Source organism: Neovison vison, chromosome 9 (genome assembly GCF_020171115.1).
Source record: "Neovison vison isolate M4711 chromosome 9, ASM_NN_V1, whole genome shotgun sequence".
In the NCBI taxonomy this organism is placed as follows: domain Eukaryota; kingdom Metazoa; phylum Chordata; class Mammalia; order Carnivora; family Mustelidae; genus Neogale; species Neogale vison.
The window spans coordinates 37425061-37439469 of NC_058099.1; the positions used below are offsets into that span (position 1 = coordinate 37425061).

The 14409-nt window shown below is 51.5% G+C and overlaps 1 protein-coding gene and 1 non-coding gene across 8 annotated transcripts in view; both read left to right on the plus strand.

Moving 5' to 3' along the window:
* The window catches only part of UBAP2 (ubiquitin associated protein 2), a 137011-nt gene extending 123026 nt beyond the window's left edge, over positions 1–13985 (plus strand). For 5 of the 7 annotated variants that reach the window (XM_044265504.1, XM_044265503.1, XM_044265506.1 and 2 more), the window contains 12 exons: positions 2184–2367; positions 3310–3379; positions 7701–7896; positions 8726–8817; positions 9051–9098; positions 11392–11470; positions 11706–11911; positions 12138–12237; positions 12322–12429; positions 12582–12649; positions 12733–12924; positions 13009–13985. In XM_044265504.1, coding sequence (XP_044121439.1) covers positions 2184–2367; positions 3310–3379; positions 7701–7896; positions 8726–8817; positions 9051–9098; positions 11392–11470; positions 11706–11911; positions 12138–12237; positions 12322–12429; positions 12582–12649; positions 12733–12924; positions 13009–13104 — 1439 coding nt within the window. In that variant the 3' untranslated portion in view covers positions 13105–13985. Of the gene's footprint in view, positions 1–2183; positions 2368–3309; positions 3380–5763; positions 5886–7700; positions 7897–8725; positions 8818–9050; positions 9099–11391; positions 11471–11705; positions 11912–12137; positions 12238–12321; positions 12430–12581; positions 12650–12732; positions 12925–13008 lie in introns of those variants that run through there. The other 2 variants (XM_044265509.1, XM_044265510.1) reach the window with 2 other exon arrangements.
* LOC122917927 lies at positions 1463–1544 on the plus strand. Its single transcript, XR_006386538.1, has one exon. It is a non-coding gene; the product is annotated as a small nucleolar RNA SNORD121A (small nucleolar RNA).
* Positions 13986–14409: the final 424 nt, after the last annotated feature.

The window sequence follows — 14409 nt, forward strand, 5'->3', positions numbered from 1 at the left end:
GGACTTTCCTTTTCTCTTTTTTTTAAAGATTATTTATTTACTTACTAGAGAGAGAGAGAGAGCAAGTAGGCAAAGTGGTAGGCAGACGGCGAGGGAGAAGCAGGCTCCATCAGGCTCCTTGCTCAGCGGGAAGGGCTTGATCCCAGGACCCTGGGATCATGACCTGAGCTGACGGCAGCCACTTAACTGCCTGAGCCACCCATGTGCCCTGGACTTGCCTTTTATTTAAGATTTTTGGTAGTGTTGGGGCCCCTGGGTGGCTCAGTGGGTTAAAAGCCTGTGCCTTCGGCTCGGGTCATGATCCCAGGGTCCTGGGATCGAGCCCGGCGTTGGGCTCTCTGCTCAGCGTTGGGCTCTCTGCTCAGCAGGAAGCCTGCTTCCTCCTCTCTCTCTGCCTGCCTCTCTGCCTACTTGTGATCTCTGTCTGTCAAATAAATAAATAAAAATCTTTTAAAAAAAAAAAAAAGATTTTTGGTAGTGTGGACATGGAATTTCATCAGTTCAAGAGGGACCTCAGTTGGAATTAAAGTGACACATGTGATTTACGCAGAATTGGTTTTGGTTATTGCTGGGCTGCCGGAGCTGTTTGGAGGTAGGTTGATAGCTCCGAAAATGTTACATCAGAGGACATTCTTATTCCACAAGCCTTGGTGCCAAGTTTCTTTAGTACAGGCATGAGATGGAGAACACATAGAGGTATCCTAGGTTATTTGGAGATTCTTTTTGTTTTGTTTTCAGTTATCTCTATACCCAGCCTGAAGCTTGAACTCACAATCCCGAGATCAGGAGTCCCGTGCTCTACCAACTGAGCCAGCCGGGTGTCCTGGTTATTTGGAGATAATTAATTAATTTTTTTAGAACTCGGGGGAGGGGGCGGGTTGGTGGGGTGGAGAATCTAAAGCAGCCTCCACGCCCAGCTCACAACCTAGTGCAGGGCTTGATCTCACAACTCTGAAATCATGACCTGAGCTGAAATCAAGAGTTAGGCCCTAAACCGACTGAGGCACCCTGGCACCTCTGTTTGGAGATTTTAAATGAGATAATAAGATAAGAAATGTCTGGAAAACATCGTGTGTGTTTTAGATAGGTTTTTGGCTCTATATCTGTCTACTCCCCATGCTCCTTCTCCCCCCATTCTGTATGAGGCTTCTTGTGAACTTGTTACCATTGTGACCCGAGACCTAAGGAGGTAAGTGATGGTGTCTGAGTTTTGGGACAGGGACGTCTGTGGTATTTTCATCTGGTATCTGTAACAGTAGGTGTCGTGTTTGGAATAGACTGTCAGTAAAAAGGCAAGCCTCGAGACAGTAAGGACTCATCTAAGAATGTGCCAAGTTGTGTGCTGACCCCTGTTGATACCTGTGTTTGTTTTAAATTCATCCTCCTTTTTAGAGACTGGCATGTTTTCCATTGGGTTCCCAACGAGTCCTTTGGGTGGGTAGAGGGTTACTGTTCTTCCTAACTGGGAAAGACAATGATGCTTTATATCCAAGCACATATCTGAGTTATATGTGTGGATAGAACTAAAACTGAGTCTTTTCTACAGCTAGGATTGATCATACTTATGATCTTCTGGAAACCAAATAAGCTCCTCTGTGTGTCCTGAGGGTTTTGTTTGTTCAAGGAAGTGCTCACTGTGCATGTGAAAGTGACTGTTGACAGTGGCTTTTAGGCATCTGTAACACTCCACACTGTATGTACCCTGTGCTCTCAACCCCCATTTGCCCTGAACTGGCTGTGCGCTTTCCCAGGTCAGCCTGATTTCATACTGACTTGATAGAAGCAAAGACGTACCCCTTTTGATGGTCTTGCCTACCAGATCTCTACTACTTAGCTCTACTTTTGAGATAAGTTTGCCTCGCATTCTAAACCTGTGTGTCCGTCTCAGAGCCTCTTGCCCTTTCTCGTGCAGCTCAGAGTTGGGGTTCCTTTAGTTAGGAGATGTATGTTAACATTACAGAACAGTTTAGGGTTGATTATAAAGGTATCATTTCTTCTTACTCTTGGCCAAGTCCTGTTTGTCTTACCTTAACATGTCATTTTTTAGTTGTATTGGACAAAATGCTATCCCCTGGGGAATATAATTTATGTTTCGCAAATTGATCCTGAGGTGTCACAAGGCACTTAGTATATTTTAGGTACTTAGGATTGGGTCTGGAGCTTAACCGATCTGTTTTTTACAGCTACTTCATCCGTTCCAGCTCCAAAGACAACAGACCCTCCTTCCACCCTCCCGTCTGGGGGCTCCCTGCCCAGCACCACTTCCTGCACTCCGCTTCTGCCCTCCGCGTCCCAGCACACTGCCACTTTGCCCTCCATGTCCCAGCCTGGTGACCTGTCCAGCAGCCCCCTCTCTCAGCTTAGCAGGTATGGAGAAAATGCGGACCCCAAAAGAGAGGCATAGTGGTGTGAAGTTCTGAACCCTTACAGAAAGCAGCGGCAATGAACAAAACCCTCTCGTTGTCCCTACCATGGTGGCCTGGTCATTAGCAATAATGCAGCAGGGCATAGGCTTTGGCTGGGCCTGGTCTCAGAACGACTAGATGTGTAAAACTTGCCTACTTGTAATGTCCCTGCTGTCGCAGGCCCCTGGGGCTCTTGGGAATGGAGTTGGGCCAGCAGTCACTGCTGCTACTCTTCTTGGACCCCTCAGGAGTGTGCCCTGAGCCTGGCCTCTGAGCTCTGGGCTCAAGTCACTGCAACGCAAAGTGAGAATTGTGTTTGATTTTTGAACAGGTCTACTTGCTCTTGTTCTGGCTTTAGAGGTTGAATTATTAGAACAGGGTGTAGGACAGTGGATTTTGTTTGATCCTCATCCTGTATCTTTGGAGTAGGATATACCTCTCTGCCGTGCCCCCCCCCCCAAGCCAGGAATAAAAGCCTTTGATTTGAATTCTGGATTTGAAGGGAAGTCAGGCTTTGGCTCTGGTATGGGGGGTGGAGGTTTGAACAGGAACTTTCTTCCCTCACACACAGATTGAATGGTGTCTCCGTGGCTGGCAGTGTTCTTAGTGCAGTCCTGTTCACTTTTTACAGTCTAAAGAGCGAGTGTTTGTAATTGGCTGATGCTGGCTCTGGAGGTGTCCCAGGCCATGCTGTCCCAGATCCTCATGATGAATGACCCTTTAGATCATTTCTCAACATCCCAACAGCTGGTCTGGGCCCAAGCTGATGATGAGTGATGTGTGTGAAGCCAGGGCTCCCCTTAGGGGGATGGGGCAAACTTCTATCTAGCCCATCTGGACATGGGGCCTCTGCTGTGGGGTGACTTGGTGGGGTGGACACTTAGTGCTCTCCTTTGTTTTCTAGTTCACTCTCCAGCCATCAGAACAGCCTCTCCTCTGCACATGCAGCGCTCTCCTCCAGCACAGCACACACAGTAAGTGTCTTCTCTGTCTTGTCATCTCCCACCCCGCTCAGTGAGCTTGGAGCTTAGTCCTCTGTGGGTGGGGCTTTGGTTTTTGGGTTTTGAGTATCTAAGATAACCTCAGCTTCCTCAGATGTATTATCTCAGTCTAGGTATGTGGTTTGAGCTGTTGATTTTCCTAGGTACCAGGGCCGACTTCTTGCTTCCTGAACTGGTACTTCAGTGGAAGAATTGCTTCTCCAGAGTTGATCTATGATAGGCAGGGCTGTTGGGGGCTAGATTTGTTCCTGAGCGTTCACTGAGCTCCCTGTCCATTAGAGGAGCATTTTTTTTTTTTTTAAAGATTTTATTTATTTATTTGACAGAGGGAGAGAGATCACAAATAGGCAGGGAGGCAAGCAGAGAGAGAAGGGGTAGCAGGCGCCTTGCTGAGCAGAGAGCCCGTGCGGGACTCAGTCCTAGGACCCTGAGATCATGATCTGAGCCGAAGGCAGAGGCTTAACCCACTGAGCCACCCAGGCGCCCCAGTTAGAGGAACCTTTTGAACCTACTCTTGGGTTGGTCGTGTTGAGGTAATGGCAAACTTTTTAGAGCAAAGTAGGCTCATTGCTAACTTGAGCTTATGCTCCACCAGAAGTCAAGTTGAATCAAGAGCATTGTTCTAGGTTATCTTTTGTTCCTCTGGGAAGGCCATTGTAGAGAGAATGTTGGGAGGGAAAAGGGAGAACTTGGGTGAGGACTAGCTGTCTTCGGCCACATGCACATGCACATCTCTCTCTGAGCCTCCCGAGCTCTTAGCCCCTCTTAGTCCGTGTAACTGCATTCCAGTGTGTGGTCATACAGACTTTCCTCGTCATGGCATCAGGTATTCTGTCCCCTCCTCCTATGCCATCGCAGACCATCCTCCCCAGCTCAGAGGCAGATTTTGGGAAGGTTGATAGTGGAGAGGCAAACCTAGAAGTCCTAAGTTGGCAAGCGTCCCCGTGTGCTGAAGAGGTGGTTACTGCAGTGTGGCTTCTCCAGGTGCGGAGATGGACGCAGTTTCAGTGGTGGTCTTTGTAGCTTGTGGTGGGTGGAGGAGCGGAGGTGGTGAGACGGTGAAGAGGCAGTGTGGTAGCAGGGCGCTTCACTCAGACTAGGGGACCCTGAGCGTAAAGGTAGGCAGACAGGTACCAAGAACAGATAATAAGAGATAGACCCAGAAGCAGGGAAAGAAGTTTGGGGTACAGATCAATAGGAGAGGTTAGAAATTTGGGGGAATTTTGTGTTCTCTGGAGAAGAGGTCATTTGCTACAGAATGGAGTGATGGCAGAGTCAGCTCTCTCCTTCCGTCAGGATGTGGCTAACATTGTGGGTTTCAAACTCCAGTTTTCCTAGGGACATCTTGTACATAATTCTTTGTCATACAATACGTAGATCACCATCTTAATAGCAGAGCACAGATGGATGCCTCTGCCCGTGGAGTAAGTGCCTGGTCCTGTGCCTGTGCCTACTGTTGGTGGGCGGGAACTGGGGCTGGTCCCCGTCCCGAGTGTGGAGAGTTGGCCCCCTGGTCCCCGGGCCCTGGTGTGTTGGAGTCTGTGTTCTTGTTCGCATGGGTGTGCCGCTTTCCGTGTCCAAACTGCCCCAGCCAGAATAGCCTCATCCAGGGAGTCCCAGACCTTGCCATGTGCCAGAATTGCTGCATTGCTAATACAGTTAAAAGATTCAGTAATGAAAAGTATGAAGAGATAGATACTGAAGTGTTTTTCTCTATCACGTCTGCTTGGTTCTACCCTTTCCTACTATTTTCTTGATCCACTGGAGTTTTTTTTAATCTGTAAACTAGGAAATGCATACACAGTCACTTTCCCACTGCCTCTTGCCCTTTGCTTTCATTTATTTCCCCTGTAACATATATGGGAGTGTTCCCTAGATAGTGTCCTTTAGCATTTCCCCCCATGTAACAGTGATTCTCTGAGATATTTCTGTGCTAAAACATAGATTCTGTCTTCTTTTCCCATAGCTCTACTACATCACATTAGTAAATTGCTCTTTCACTAATGGAGCTGCAGGGCCATTTTCTGTCTGGAATACAATAAACATTGTTACATTTGATAACTTTCTACCTTGCTTTGTCTGCAGGGGCAGTCCTGGAGGTTGAATCCCCAGCCATTTGACGTTTTATACAAATTGCGGAATTGCAGTCACTGCACAGTGATTCTAACCTCTTTACCTCCCACTGACAAAGAAGGAGCTGGGCTGTTTCCGCACTGCCTCCTGAAATTGTGTTATCAAATATTCTTATGTTTCCCATGTGTTAATTGAAAAATGACCTGTCAGTACAGTGTTTTATTGAATGAGATTGAACATCTTTTTTTTTTTATATATATATATTAGAAAGCCATTTAATTTCCTTTTCAATGAGTTCTTCATATTCATTTTTCTGTCAGGTCCTTGGTGTCTCTTTCTAGGCAGTCCGTATTCAGGAGACTAGAAAGTAGCCGTTTGTGATGGGAGGTGCAGATACTTTGCTCAGGTTTGTCATTTTATTTTTGACTTTTGTATAGTCAGATACATCAGTCTTTTCGTCCTCTGTCATAATTAGTTCTTTCCCCCTTGAAGTTTATGAAGGAAATCTCCATGTGTTCTCCTGTCCTTTGTGTCGTTGTGGAAGGGTTGGTGCCCTTTTTGCAGAGCTGGTTCCACTGCCCCATCGGAGCAGCTGCCTGAGCTGTTTAAATGGAGTAGAGGTCAGTTAGGCCAGCCCCTCGCCGGCCTCCCAGATCGGGAGGTGAGGAGCAGGGACAGGAGCCCTGTCAGGTTCATCTGGAGGTAAGAGAGGCTTACTGGATGACTTTGAGTTCCTTTCAGCAAGTCAGGAACTAATTTTCTAGTTAGCTGCTCTTGTGGATTCCCCCTTCCCCCAGACTGGGGAATAATAATTTTTTGTCCTGTGGTTAAAAGAGTTGAAAAGTTGTATGGCTAGTGACATGTAGGCACAGTGTCAGATCTGTTCCTGATTCTGTAGCAGGTGGTCAGCCTGGCTCTATGCAGAGGAATGTGGACTGGGTGCTGGGACAGGCTGGCCGAGCCTCCCTCTGTCCCTGGGGCTCTCCTCACCCAGCTTCTGTCAGTCTAGGCCAAGGGAGCGGAGTCCTGGGGTGCCCCAGGAGATGACGGTTTTGCCTGTCTTCACCTTGTCGAACTGATTCTGGATGGCAGGACCCCAAGGTCTGTGCTCAGCTGACCCGGGTGGCACAGTCTGTGAGGCTGGGACTACACAGAGCTGTGTGGGGTGCAAGATGGGGTACATGTTTGTCCCCCTTCTCCTGGGGCTTCCTGTTCCTGAGGCTTCTCCAGGAGTTTCTAGACTGCTTTGTTCTGTACATGCTCTGGTTTGAAGGCTGGTCTCAGTCTTAGAGTCTTTTCTTCCCTCTTTGGGCCTTGCTGCCCAACCAGGTGCATCTCTTTCACCCACCCCTGAGCCCTTGAAGTGCTTTTTGGTACCTTGTTCCTCCCTGGAGTTGAACACCTGGGCAGGATTCCTGGAACTCCTTAGATCTTTTGTTGGGTTTCACCCTTCTTCCCTAGGTGGATCATTTTGAACAGGCAGAGACGCAGGCCATGCCCTTTTAGGTAGGTCCTGATGGCCTACCAGGTTCTGGAGCAAAGGCCTCTCTGGGCCCCCTGTGATTTCCATATCAGAATAGTTAGGAAGCCTAGTAGAAGGCAGCTGTTCTCAGAAGGCTCTGACTTGGGCCAGGCTGCTTGTGGTGCCATGATTAACTCTCCTGAGACTGCTTGCTCTTCTGTGAGGTGGATTCTCACCTCACATTCCGAACACATTCTGTGTTCACATATTGCCTAAGGGTTTATGTGGGGTGTCTGTACCTTATTTCAGATAGCAAAATCTTTTTTTTTTTTTTTTTAAGATTTTATTTATTTATTTGACAGAGAGAGATCACAAGTAGGCAGAGAGGCAGGCAGAGAGAAAGAGGAGGAAGCAGGCTCCCTGCTGAGCAGAGAGCCCGATGCGGGGCTCGATCCCAGGACCCTGAGATCATGACCTGAGCCGAAGGCAGCGGCTTAACCCACTGAGCCACCCAGGCGCCCCCAGATAGCAAATCTTGAGCAACGATTCTTAGTAGGAGGGTGTTGGTCAGTAAAGCTCAGCTTTAATTATGTGATACTCAGCTTCTGAGTTGTGTCCTGATGGCCTCATCTAGCTGCAGTGTGAGCACAGAGCCCCTCAGACCGGTCTTCAGAGTGCAGACCCAGATGCCAGACCGGTCCTCTTGCGCTCTTCTGTTTTGTCACCAGATCATGTGTCCTCGCTTTTCTGTTTTGCCAGCATGCCAGTGTGGAGAGCACCCCTTCCCTTCAGTCCTCAGCCACCTTTTCAACGGCAGCAACCTCTGCCTCGGGTGCCACGTCCTCAGGGCTCAGCCTGCCGAGCAGCATGAACACAGTGAACAGCCTCTGTCTGGGCGGGACCACTGTGAGTGCCCCCAGCAGCAGTGCAAGGGCCACGCCCTTGGTGACCTCAGGTGTGTGCTCCCCGGACCTTGCCTGTCTATTCCCCGCCCCAGAAGGTGATGCTTGGTTTCCCAGGGAGGATGCCTAGAGGTGGCTGCAGGGCATGCTGGGTAGCTACAAGCATAGGAGCATCCTGGTCTCCCTCCAGCCCTGCCGTTGCTCCCTGGTCCTCTTTGTTCCACTGACTTCTTGAGTCCCAGTCCTTCCAGCAATGATGTGGGGATGAATGAAACCAGTCTTCTGGGTGGGCTTCCCCTGGGCAAGATTCCTGGTAGCCTTTGTGCTTGTAGGTCCCCTGTCTTTTCTGCTGTCTTCCTCTGGAGCTGAGATGGCCTGGTGACATGAATGGACCATGGAACCATGGCTCTGTTGGGCTCCTTCTGGCCGTTGAGTGTGACTGATGGTCCATCAGCAAGACTTGGGCAGTCTGTGTGGACCAAGCAAACTGTGGCTTAGTAGAAGCTGCTGAAAGCTACCTTGGACACAGCCTGTCCCCCTCTGCTGGCACTGCCCAGCCTTGGTTCTGTTCTGAGGAGGCAGATTGTTCCTTATGTTTAGGTTTGCTCAGTGCTGTATTGACAGGAGTGGGTGAGGGGTGGTGTTTCTGTCTGGGCAATGAACACTCTGATGTGGAAAGAGCCTGAATGTGGTGTCACATGCTTTGTCTCCTCTACTTCCTGGCACAGCCTTCTGTGTGTCTCAGCTGCTGCCCTCCTCTCTTGGTGGTGGCCCCATGTGGGGCAGTACTGTGACTGAGCTCAGTGCTCACTCCCCCACAGTAGCTGCGACCTTGCGCTCTTTATGGTGGCATCACTGCTTGTTTGATTTTTGCTTTCACAGGCAAAGCACCCCCTAACCTGCCCCAGGGAGTACCTCCCCTGCTTCACAACCAGTACCTCGTGGGCCCCGGAGGATTGCTTCCTGCCTATCCGGTGAGTGCACAGTGTATGGCTTCTGGCTGCCCGACTCTTGTGGCCTTAGAGGTTGACACCTGGCAGGACCTGGTGAGGGGGGCCTTGGGCTACTTTTCCCTGGTATTTCTCCTTCATCTGGACTCCATCAAGGTGTCTTCTCACAGCAGATGGTCTGAGTCCCCATGTCCCATCTCCCCAACCTTGTTTAGGCCCCTACATGGTCCCTGACACCCTTTTTGGTCCTCACGCAGATCTATGGCTATGATGAGCTCCAGATGCTGCAGTCACGTCTGCCAATGGTGAGTGGGATGTGGTGGGGGATGGGGGGACTCAGGCTCTTCACAGGTCCTTCCTCCCTAGGCCTTCATTGCTACCCTGTTGAGAAAGCTAGCATTTGGGGGTTGGGCCTCATGTCACTGTAGCTGGGCAGGAGTGTCCTGTGCTTACTGCTTGGGAACTTGGAGACCATTGGGACCAGGGGTCCCAAGAGGCAGTGCCCTCTACTACATGTGGGTCCTTCTCTTCCTTCAGGCATGCCCCTACTGCCCCGCCCCCCCCCATTCTGAACAAGAAAAACCATATGATGTAAGACATGGGGTTGCTTGACTGACTCTAGAGGTTTTTTTTCCACTTGTGTTCTTTGAAGTGCCGTTCAGTGTCTTTGGCCTCTGACGTGGCCATCAGTGATGCTTGTGATAGCAGCATGGCTTGTCTGTCCCCAGCTGAGTGACCCACCCAAGCTGATACTCTTGAAGGGTCCCTGTGGCTCTGACCTGGCATCTCTGCTTACAAGCGTGCTGGCCCCGGGGAGTCCCTGGTTCTGCAGCCTCACTCTGAGGCCAGGATTGCTGCTGCTTTCATCCAACCCTTGCTGCCAGGCTGAGTCTCCTGGCCTCCGTGGACAAGCCTGCAATGGGGAGGGTGCCAAAGGAAGTGTGCTCCCTACCTGACAGGCCTACAGGCTGTTGTCCTGCCCCTCCTTCCTTGGTCTGGCCTTTCCCAGACTCCTGATAATTTTCAGCAGCCTAGGGCATCTGACACGTTGTTGGTAAGGAGAGAGCTGTTTGAACGTGCCTGCACAATGTGATCTTTCCTATTCCCTGAGGGAGAGGTTTTCCGCCCAGTGTGGTGTTCTTCCTTAACTCTTTCCCACTGGCTGCACCCTTCTCTGCTGGCCCACAAAGTAGCTTGGGGAGCTGCAGGTATCCCCTCCACCTCCCGGGCCTGCAGGCCAAAGCCCTTGTCTCTCAGGAGAATGCTTCTCAGCTCCTGAAGTCTTCCAGAGGCAGAGGTGGGTGGCTAGGCGACTGTTCCCCCTGACAGCAGGCACTCCTCACACTACTGCTGCCGGTGTCCCCAGAGGACCCGGAGGAGGGGATGTTGAAGACATGATGGCACATTGCTAGGGTGGTCAACAGAACTTGGGGTTTCTGGGGAATGCCTAAGCCTTAGGGCTTTGCAGAAGAGGAGCTGGAAGTGGCCCCGGCCCTCTTACTATCATGAGGAAACCTCATACCCACCTGACCTAGGAGCCCCAGGCACTGGAGTGTCTGGGAGAGTCCTCATGGACTCAGTGGGTTACCAGCCCTGGGAGTCATCCTGCCTTGTTTTCTTTGTATCATTTTGTGCCTTAGAAGAAATCACCTCTGAGCTTTTTGAGATATGTTTTGTTCATTTTTCCCCTTTGTTCATTTATTAGGGTCTGGTACTTTTGTGCCTAGTTCCTGCCTTTGATTTTCCTGTGAAAGAGCACCTTTTCCTGGGCTTGCTCTAGGCCTGTCTGCAGTTGTGTTCTTGCTACCTCTGGGTTTCCTGGAGGTTAAGTGGAAATGAGGCTGAGGGAGGGTAGAGGTGCCATTCCTAGCCCAGATGGCTCCTGTCTGGTTGTGACCAGGCACTGTTGGCCCACAACAAAAGTAGGAAGGCTTCCCATGGGGCCTGGAGGCCGAGGGACCATGTGTCTAGTACTGGCAAAGCCCTGGGTGGTGAGTAAGGGCCAGGTCAGGCCTCCCCTTCCCCACAGAGCTCCAGTTTTGTGTTCTTGGTGTCCACACTTGCCCTGGCTCCTCCATGATCCGTGGTGGCATGACAGCATGGGTGGTGAGGAGCCAATTCGGGACCTTAACTGGGGTCCTCTTGGACCTATGCCTGCTTGACATTGCTCCTCTAACAGCTTTTAAACCCTCAGGCACCCCCTTTCCTGCTGGTTCTTTTTCAGGGTGCTTATCTGCTCTGTAGAATCTGTCACATAGGAAAAGCCAGTAGAGTTGGTTTGACCTGTGCATTTACCAGCATCCATCTGCACTGTATATTACCCATGAGACTGGTCCACCAGTAGCTCTGCCTGGCAAAGGCTGATGGTCTTTTCAGTGCATCTTGCACGCTGTGTGGCTGCCACATAGCACAAGTCCAATGGGCACTGATTACTTTGAATTTGAGTGCTGCCCTCTGGAGGTCAGCCTGTGTCCCTGCAGTCCAGCCTGTCCTGGGAGCGGGGCATCACATGGAGTGCCTGGGCTGCCTGCTGGGCCTGTTCTGGGACTGGGTGGAGGCCATTCTGCTGATTGAGCGAGCCTCACTGGTCTCTCCTAGGATTACTATGGAATTCCCTTTGCCACGCCCACAGCCCTGGCCAGCCGAGATGGGAGCCTAGCTAATAACCCGTATTCAGGTTAGTCTGCTCAGGGTGAGAGGAGTCGGGTTGGGGCGTGGTGCGTGGGACTGGTCTGCAGCTAATCTCAGGCATCTGGGACCAGCGGCACAGGGGCTGAGAGAGGCCTGCTAGCAACCTCTTGAGCCAGCTGCGGGAGCCTGTTCCTGTTGGCAGGAGCCAGTCTGGCTTTTTTCCTGGTTGGATGAGGGCGGGGTGGGGGCAGTGATTCGAGTCAGTGTTCCTCTTCTCCTAGGTGATGTCACAAAGTTTGGCCGAGGTGACTCCGCATCCCCTGCACCCCCCACCACACTGGCTCAGGCGCAGCAGAGCCAGTCCCAGGCTCACCATACAGCCCAGCAGCCCTTCCTGAATCCTGCGCTGCCCCCCGGCTACAGCTACACTGGCCTCCCCTACTACACAGGCGTGCCTAGTGCCTTCCAGTATGGGCCCACGATGTTTGTGAGTGTTGGCAGGGTGGGGTGGGGATGTTACTCCGGTTCTGGGGATTAGAAGCAGGGCCACGAGGTGTTAGGCTACTCTCCCATGTGCTTTTACAGCTAGTGCAGGTCGCACAACTGAACACAGGTCCTCTGTGGTTGTGCTGCCTGGGACTAAGCCAGGGGATCCCTGACCTGCTCCCTCTGCCCTGTTCCTGCACTGACGCCTCTCCTGCTTGCTCCGCCAGGTCCCTCCGGCTTCAGCCAAGCAGCATGGTGTGAACCTCAGCACCCCCACCACCCCTTTCCAGCAGGCCGGTGGTTACGGCCAGCATAGCTACAGCACAGGTGAGGGGTGCTCCCGGCACAGAGAGATGCGGGTGGGACAGGCTTGCTTGGCTCACGCGTGCCTCTTGTGCCCTGCCATGCTAGGTTATGATGACCTGACCCAGGGGACAGCAGCGGGAGACTACACCAAGGGTGGCTATGGTGGATCATCGCAGGCACAAAACAAGTCTGCAGGTTCTGGGCCTGGCAAAGGTAGCGTCTGCCCCTCCTTTCCAGGATTGAGGCCCAGAGTAGTTGTCTTCTACTGACTCTTTCTCAGGCAAGGCTACCCCAGAGTGCCCCTGGAGGTGGGGGAGGCTGGAGCTGGGCCCAGTGGCCGTGGGAACAACTGCTTTCCCTCCTAGGAGTGTCCGTGTCCTCAAGCACCACCGGCCTACCTGACATGACCGGTTCAGTCTACAACAAGACTCAGGTGAAGGAGGATTCGGGTAGATGGGTGGGCCGGTGGGAGGTGCTGCCCAGGCTGGCCCTTACCATGGTCTCTTTATCCTACAGACTTTCGACAAGCAGGGATTTCACGCAGGGACTCCTCCACCGTTCAGCCTGCCCTCGGCCTTGGGTTCCACTGGGCCCCTGGCCGCTGGAGCAGCCCCTGGTTATGCGCCCCCACCATTCTTACACATCCTGCCTGCCCATCAGCAGCCTCACTCACAGCTGCTACACCACCACCTGCCACAGGATGCCCAGGTGAGCCCCCTGATGGAGGCAGCCACCCTGCCCTGGACTGGGGGTCCTGCTCCAGCCCTTACAGCCTTCTCTCCTCCTCCTCAGAGTGGCTCGGGTCAACGCAGCCAGCCCAGCTCCCTGCAGCCCAAGTCGCAAGCCTCCAAACCCACCTACGGCAACTCTCCCTACTGGACAAACTGAACCTTTGAAGAGAGGGGTGGGCTTGGGCGGGGCTTACCCTGGGCAGGAGAGAACACACGGAGCCCATTTCTAGGAGCCCAGTGCCCTTTCCTAGAATTCCTGAGACGTGTAACTGTGTCAGCCGAGCCTCTGTGGGGAACCTGCCTCCCAGACTCGCTATTGTATGTAATGTATTTATGTATGTATTTGTAAATGTGATAGAAGTCTTGGGGTGTAGGGGTACAGCTGCTACTCTTAGCCAGGTCTGCAATCCCGATTCCAGCCCCTTCTCACTGTAGCAAAGAAGCCCTTTTCCCATTCCTGCCTTCAGGCCTTCTTTGTAGCCTTCCAGCCCCACGGGCAGTTGGGAGCAGTGTCTGGAAGGGCTGCTTCAAGGCAATTGGGGACTGGGTCAGGTACCAATGAAGAATCACGACTTAATCTCACTCCCTTGTAAGCCATTTTTTGAGTTTCTTTCCCTGTGTAATTACTTTAGCCCTCTCTTTGAGGAACAGACCTTTTGTCATTTGTCATGTTCCTCACCTACCAAATCTTGATCTGGGAATAGCAGTGATATCCTTCCTGCCCAACAAGAAAGTAGCACCTGTTTGTCTTCATACAGACCAGAGGCCTCTGCTTCTGGTCTTGTCCCCAAGAGACTTGCCTTCCTCTGGCTGACCATTTTTTAAAAAACCGTCTGAAGTTGTGCTCAGAGATGTTCAGTCAATCTGCTCCCGTAAAAAAAAAAAAAAAAAAAAAATCCAAGATATGCCTTCACCTCAATGAGAGCACGTCTCCAAGCAAAGGCTCCTCTATTCCATTTGTCCTGAACCAGGTGGGCGACTGTTTCAGGGGTTTTCTCTCTTTGCCCAATCTCCACCTAATAAAGTTCTGAGAGCATGCACGGTCTCTGTGTGGTGTGACTAAAGGATAGGTCAGGGCAGAGGCTGTTTTCATGATTGTTCTGGGCACCGTGGACTGCACATTAGAGCCGAAGTAGCAGTCACGTGGTCAGTCTTCTGACAGTAGGTTGTGAGGGCTTAAACTGGCATTCCTTCTTTAGACCTGGTCAGCATCCAGGGAGCGGTAAGGTAAATGATGAGGCCGCAAAGCCCACTTACCCTCCTGACAGGCCATAGGCAGTGGTTATCAAAGTTCACTTTGATAAGGCAATTTCTTACAGGGCCGACCTGGTCAACAGGAATACCAGGGCAGGGTCCTTTCATTTCCAAATGTCAGCGGATATTAAAATCTGAAAGGTAAGAGCAAAGGATGTGTTTCTCATGACCGAAGAGAGAGGAAGTTTGAACAGCTCACCCTCTCTAT